This window comes from Somniosus microcephalus, chromosome 19, assembly GCF_052327205.1.
Source record: "Somniosus microcephalus isolate GS21.2 chromosome 19, FLI_Smic_1.0, whole genome shotgun sequence".
Lineage (NCBI taxonomy): Eukaryota > Metazoa > Chordata > Chondrichthyes > Squaliformes > Somniosidae > Somniosus > Somniosus microcephalus.
The window spans coordinates 68,157,037-68,164,397 of NC_141005.1; the positions used below are offsets into that span (position 1 = coordinate 68,157,037).

The window sequence follows — 7,361 nt, forward strand, 5'->3', positions numbered from 1 at the left end:
CAGAATCCGGAAACCCCCGGAAAGACTGAATCTATGAACTGTCTTACATAAACCTGTATATATGTTAGAATGTATGTTCACTATGGACTTAGTAAGTAATAAGCTAAAAAGGGAGGATTGTAGTGTATGTACCCGTCTACCTTTAAGGGAACTATTGAATGTAACCGTTCACCTTTAAGAGGACTACTTTCGGGTGGCACTATTTGTTTGGCTTCTGTATACTGTAATACCGATAGTGACCACACCAGTATATAAGTGTTGTGGCATGATTGCTGGGGCAGATTCGCCCGGACCTTCGAATAGTAAAGACCTGTTTGTTTGTTACTTCTGAAGTCTGTGTATTTATTAACTGCACAACCCACAGACTTTACAAACGATAATGGAGTTGTTGACCAATCAGCAATCAATCTGTATCAGTTAGTTTACAACAGACCCAGACATGAGGCAAGGAAAACCCCAGCAGTGGAGAGCTTTGGAAACCATAGAGCCAAAGTCACCTATTCCTCCCAAGCATGTTACATTTGCCACATGTCATGTCTCAAACACTGTATCCCTGATGCACTATCAACAACACCAAAGACTACAAGTTGAACTTATACGAAGTAGGCTTTTATTGACTAAGAACTGGAGCATGCCTCTGCTAGCGGATCCATCCTAAGAGCTCCCGGGGGAAGGGTGGTGAGTCACCTTTATACCCGGGCTTAGGGGTGGAGCCAGGGGCTGAGACATGCCTGGACTTGTACAGAGTTAACAGTGGTTTACCACACAGACATGTACAGGGTTAACAGTGGTTTACCACATTCACCCCTCGTTTAAAAAAGAGTCCGGCGGGGTGAAGTGTTTCAAAAGTTCGTATACGAAAGTCTCTCCGGGGGTCTTGTCTGCCGTAATGATCTTCGTGGTGCCGGTTGCGGCGGTTCTTTGCCCGCGGCCACTTCTCGCGTGGGACGGAGCACTGGCGTGTCGTCCTCTCGGGGTAGGGATGGCACCGGCATGTCGTCAGTTCGTGGTAGACACCCCGGTGGTGCGTCGTGGGTAGTGGTGGTGGGTGGAGGTAGTGGATGGTGATCGATGGTGTTTCGGGTGGTACCTGAGGGTGCGAGGTCTCGAATTGAGACTGTGTCCTCCCGCCCGTCAGGATACGCCACGTAGGCATACTGTGGGTTGGCGTGGAGGAGGTGAACCTTTTCGACCAGGGGGTCCGTCTTATGGCTCCTCACGTGTTTCCTGAGCAGGACGGGTCCCGGAGACGTCAGCCATGGCGGTAGTGATGTCCCCGAGGTGGATTTCCTGGGGAAGACGAACATCTTCTCGTGAGGGGTGCCGTTTGTGGCAGTACAGAGCAGTGATCGTATGGAGTGGAGCGCATCGGGGAGGACATCTTGCCAGCGGGAGATTGGGAGGCCCTTGGATTTTAGGGCGAGCATGGCGGTCTTCCACACCGTTGCGTTCTCCCTCTCTACCTGTCCATTACCCCGGGGGTTGTAGCTGGTAGTCCTGCTCGTGGCTATGCCCTTCTCGAGCAGGTACTGGCGCAGCTCGTCGCTCATGAACAACGAGCCCCTGTTGCTGTGGATGTAATTGGGGAAGCCAAATATGGCGAACAGGTCATTGAGGCACCTGATGACTGTGGCGCTGGTCATGTCCGGGCAGGGGATGGCAAAGGGGAAACGGGAGTACTCGTCAATAATATTGAGGAAGTACGTGTTGCGGTCAGAGGAGGGAAGGGGCCCCTTGAAATCGACGCTGAGACGTTCGAAGGGGTGGGTGGCTTTAATCAGGTATGCCCTGTCTGGCCTATAAAAATGCGGTTTGCATTCGGCACAGACCTGGCAGTTCCTGGTCATGGTCTTGACCTCCTCGATGGAGTAAGGCAGGTTGCGAGCTTTAATAAAGTGGAAGAGCCTGGTGACCCCCGGGTGGCAGAGATCATTGTGGAGGGTCCGTAGCCTATCGACTTGTGCGTTGGCACATGTCCCACGGGATAGGGCGTCTGGGGGCTCATTAAGTTTCCCGGGCCGGTATAAGATATCATAGTTGTAAGTGGATAACTCGATCCTCCACCGCAATATCTTATCATTTTTGATTTTCCCCCTTTGTCTGTTGTTAAACATAAATGCTACTGACCGTTGGTCAGTGAGCAGGGTGAAACGTTTACCGGCCAGGTAATGCCTCCAGTGCCGTACAGCCTCCACTATCGCCTGGGCCTCCTTCTCGACTGAGGAGTGTCGAATTTCGGGGCCCTGGAGGGTCCGTGAAAAGAAGGCCACGGGTCTCCCCGCCTGGTTAAGGATTGCGGCTAGGGCGAAGTCGGATGCATCGCTCTCCACTTGGAAGGGGATGGACTCATCCACTGCGTGCATTGTGGCCTTCACAATGTCCTCTTTTATGAGGGTGAAGGCCGCACGGGCCTCTGCCGTCAGGGGGAAGGAGGTTGACTTGATGCGGGGCTGGGCTTTGTCCGCATAGTTGGGCACCCACTGGGCGTAGTAAGAGAAGAACCCTAGGCATCTCTTCAGGGCTTTTAGGCAGTCGGGGGGGGGGGGGTAGTTCCAGGAGGGGGCGCATTCGGTCGGGGCCGATGACTCCGTTTTCCACCACGCAGCCAAGAATAGCGAGGCGTGCGGTGCGGAACATACATTTTTCTCTGTTGTATGTCAGATTCAGCCGTTGGGCCGTACGGAGGAATTTTTCGAGGTTGGCGTTGTGGTCCTGATGGTGACGTTGTCTAGATAGGGGAAGGTGGCCTGCAGCGCGTTCTGGTCAACCATCCGGTCCATCTCCCTTTGGAAGACCGAGACCCCGTTGGTGACGCCAAAGGGGACTCGGAGGAAGTGGTAGAGGCGACCGTCAGCCTCGAAGGCCGTGTACTGGCGGTCCTCAGGCCTGATGGGGAGCTGGTGGTATGCCGACTTCAGATCAATCGTCGAGAATACCCGGTATTGTGCTATCTGGTTGACCATGTCAGATATGCGGGGAAGTGGGTATGCGTCTAATTGCGTGTATCGATTGATCGTCTGGCTGTAATCAATAACCAGGCGCTGTTTTTCGCCGGTCTTTACTCCCACCACTTGGGCTCGCCATGGGCTGGTGCTGCCCTCGATAATCCCTTCCCTCAGGAGTCTTTCTACTTCTGATTTAATAAAGCTGCTATCCCCGGCACTGTACCGCCTGCTTTTAGTAGCAATTGGCTTGCAGTCTTTGGCGAGGTTAGCGAACAACGGGGGGGGGGGGGTTTGACCTTCAGGGTGGACAGGCTGCATACTTTGTGCGGCGCCGTGTTTAAATTCTGCCGGCTGCAGACTGTAAGTGGGGGCAGGGGCCCGCCATATGCCATCGTGACACTCTCCAGATGGCACTGGAAGTCTAATCCTAGCAGTACGGGAGCGCAGAGCTGTGGCAGGACGAGGAATTTAAAATCTCTGTACTCCACGCCGTTCACTGTCAGAGTCGCTACACAGTGTCCGCCGTATGGGACTTTGAGACCATAAAGACCTGGTGGCGTGTGGGCATAACCGATGGAGTAGCGTTGCACCGTGTCTGGGTGGATGAAGCTCTCCGTGCTTCCGCAGTCGAAAAGGCAATTTGTGGCATGGCCATTTACCTTTACGTTCATCATGGACCTGGCTAGTTGATGGGGCCTAGATTGGTCCAGGGTGATGGAGGCCATCGTCGAGGTCGGTGGGTCGCTGTAGTATTCGCCCGCGCCGGGGGCCTGGTCCCGAAATGGTGTCCAAGATGGCGGCTCCCCCTCGGCTGGTGGTGCCCAAAATGGCGGCCCGCACGGCTCACACGTGGATGGTGGGGTCCAAAATGGCGGCCTGTACGGTTCACACGCGGCGCTGCTGGAATTGGGGGTTGATTTCGCCCTGCACACTCTCGCGAGTGGCCTTTCTTGCCGCATTTGGAGCAGGTCGCGTCCTTTGCTGGGCATTGCTGTCTGGGGTGCTTGGCCTGGCCGCAGAAGTAGCATTTCTGGCCTCTGGTCATTGCAGCTGTAGTTGGGCTGCTGGCGGCTTGTGGCCTTACCGGGTCCCAAGATGGCTGCTCCCGTGGCATCCACGTGGCCATCCGGTCAGGGGGGTAGGCGTCCATGTTCTGGAGGGCCACGTCTAACGAGTTAGCGAGGGCCACCGTCTTCTGCAGGTCGAGCCCCCTCTGTTCCAGCAGCCTCTGCCGAGTATAGTTGGACCTGATGCCGGCTACGTAGGCGTCTTGGATCAGGTCTTCCGTGCATTCCTTGGCCGTCACCGCTTTGCAATTACAGTCCCGGCCGAGGACTCTCGGTGCCAGTAAATATTCGGCGCCCGATTCCCCGGGGCGCTGTTTTCGGGTAGCCAGGAGGTGTCTGGCGTAGACCTCGTTAACAGGCCTCACGTATTGTTCCTTTAGCGTCGCGATGGCAGCCGCGTAAGTTGTGGCGTCTCGGATAATCGAGTAGACTCGGTGGCTCACCCGTGAGTTCAAGATAAGCCATTTCGCGTCATCTGTAGTGACGGTAGTGCTGGAGGCCTCCAGGAAGGCTTCGAAACAGCTCAGCCAGTGTTCAAAGTTATTGGCTGCATCTGCTGCTTGAGGATCCAGGTCTAAACGTTCCGGCTTCAAGATTTGCTCCATGTCGAAAATTAGTCAATAAAATTGATGCACTATCAACAACACCAAAGACTACGAGTTGAACTTATACGAAGTAGGCTTTTATTGACTAAGAACTGGAGCATGCCTCTGCTAGTGGATCCATCCTAAGAGCTCCCGGGGGAAGGGTGGTGAGTCACCTTTATACCCGGGCTTAGGGGTGGAGCCAGGGGCTGAGACATGCCTGGACTTGTACAGGGTTAACAGTGGTTTACCACAATCCCAAAATGTTATTTTCTGAAAGAAATCTATCTAGTTTGCATTTGAATTAATAAACAACAGTCTGAAGGCATTACATCAAAAAGGACACAGCAGGATAAAATACCTTAATCATTACAATTCATTCTTCTTCGTAAAGCATCCTCTGCACACAGCAGGAGTAAAGTCTGGCTTGATTGGCTCTGAAGTAATCAGATGCAATACAGGCACATAAAAATGTCATCGTCACATTGTAGTTAGGCTTGCCACACAAAGCCTCCGCAGTCCCCGCATAATATAAAAGCCTAGAACCTGTGTTATAGCACCAGTTTGTTTTTCTCCCAGCTAAAGTTTCATTGCCCTTTACATCGGACAACTCGCCACCAAAATTGGCCCAAAGCCTGAAATCATTCTGGGAATGGTGGCAGCTAAAATAGCCAGACTACTATAGTTGAGGTAATCGAAGGGTTTCCACCCTGAATAGTAAGAGAACAGACTTCTACTCCAGAAATTTGAGTCCTGATAAAGTGGGAATTCCGCCCAATACTAGTGCATCTGACATATCTGCAGTATTTGTTTGGCCTTGGTTGAAAAAATATTAAATTCTATTAAGTGAGTAGCTGACCCATTGAGACAACTGTTCGATTACAGATCTGTGCTACGGTAGCTTATCTCCGTTTAGGCAGTCACAGGGGCACTACAATTGGCATTGGTGCCCTAGTTAGGGGTCCCGGCCGTAACCACTATTCAGTGACTCTCCCCCGCCCCCCTCCTGAAAATTCATGTGTGTGGACATTGGGTAAGAAGAAAATCAAAATGATCAGTGAGTCTCTCTACAGTCGAAGAGCACACCAGCAGTCACTGTTGGAGCTTGCACATGAATAACTGCTAGTTGAGCAAACTAGCAGAGAGCAGCTGGTGCTTATCAGCCATACCCCAGCAAGGAGTCATTGTCTTCAGGAGGAGGGGAGTAGAGAGGCGAGATGAGGAGAATTGTTTATTTTTTTTATTCTTTTACGCTGTGAGTTGTTATGATCTGGAATGCACTGCCTGAAAGGGTGATGGCAGCAGATTCAATAATAACTTTCAAAAGGGAATTAGATAAATACTTGAAAAGGAAAAAATTGCAGGGCTATGGGGAACACAGGGGAGTGGGACTAATTGGAGAGCTCTTACAAAGAGCCGGCACAGGCACGATGGGCTGAATGGTCTCCTGTGCTGTACGATTCTCTGATCCTATAACATTAGTAGGGGAAAATTATAAAGAGAATAGCAAAAATAGTGAACCTGTGATACCATTATCAGAAAAATGATGCCCATGAAATAGCTGGAAACACACTACATAAACAGTGATAAAATGCTTTTAACAGATTCCCAAACTACATCAGAATGATTTTCCAATTTGCATTCTTAATAAATAATATTAAAGGGTAGGTTTTTCACCTTGCTAGGCTGGATGTAAAATCTTTGGCCTTTTCGTTATGTTTTAGCTCCTAGTCCCCTTATTGTGAAGTTGATGATTGTGGTATGGTCTGAACTGCTCATCACTCAGACTTCTCTGTACCTGTTTTTGAAGGTTCTGTTATGTTCTCAACTTTCCTTCACAGCCGCAATTGACGATGACCAGGTCCGTTACCGCTACGTCAAAAAGAAGGGGTATGTCCGACTCCACACGAGCAAGGGGGATCTGAACCTGGAGCTGCACTGTGAAATGGTTTGTACAAGTGTTACCTCACTGGGAGTTTTAGGGTAGATTTAGCTTCCAGAATAATCGTTTGGAAACCTTTGCTGTAATGTGAGCATTTACACTGTGTGTATTTATTTTCAACAAGACTTGAGAAATTTTATGGCAGGCGAGAGCTTCACCTTGCACCTGCTCGATTTGTAAATTGTCACTTACCAGACACTCCTCTCATCCCTGCTTCTTTAAAGTTGTTTGCAAGAACATCCAGTACCATTTATTGAAATTATCAAAATCATATATACCTTAAGTAACTTAACCTCATCCATAGTGCGCTCAGTGAATTATTTATTATTGGCCGAGGTTAGTTTGCCCCTCCTTCAATTTTGCTTGAGATTGATTTAAATGGATACAATATATCCTTGAAATATTTTCCCATTCCATACAAAATATCTTAAAGGAAGACTAATTTATTGAGGAACCTTGGTGAGGGCCATGGTGGATAGTGCAAGATACCACCAAGATTGAAAAGAATAGGAGAGAGGAAAAGATAAATCAAGAAGTAGCTTTTAGGCGATGCATGGGTTTAAAACCCTGTAGAGTGTGGAACAGAGGAGTTCCTTAGTTTTGAAGCCCTGAAAAGAATGAGATGTCTACCACAGGGGACAAAACTCAAGACTCAGTGTACTGTCTCCTAATCTAACTCATTCTTGGTATCCTGCTCTATCCACCATGGCCCCTCACCAAGGTTCCTCAATAAAGTAGTCTTCCTTTAATATGTTTTGTATGGAGTGGACAAATAGTTCAAGGATACGGTACAATGTAAGATATGAAGGAAATGAACGCTGCA

At 49.8% G+C, this 7,361-nt stretch overlaps 1 protein-coding gene across 2 annotated transcripts in view; it reads left to right on the forward strand.

The window, feature by feature from the left end:
- Positions 1 to 6,960, forward strand: part of ppil2 (peptidylprolyl isomerase (cyclophilin)-like 2) — a 189,277-nt gene extending 182,317 nt beyond the window's left edge. Inside the window, exon 12 of one of the 2 annotated variants that reach the window (XM_085961988.1) lies at positions 6,438 to 6,955. In XM_085961988.1, coding sequence (XP_085818114.1) covers positions 6,438 to 6,583 — 146 coding nt within the window. In that variant the 3' untranslated portion in view covers positions 6,584 to 6,955. Of the gene's footprint in view, positions 1 to 6,437 lie in introns of both variants that reach the window. The other variant, XM_085961989.1, reaches the window with a different exon arrangement.
- The last annotated feature ends 401 nt before the right edge of the window (positions 6,961 to 7,361 follow it).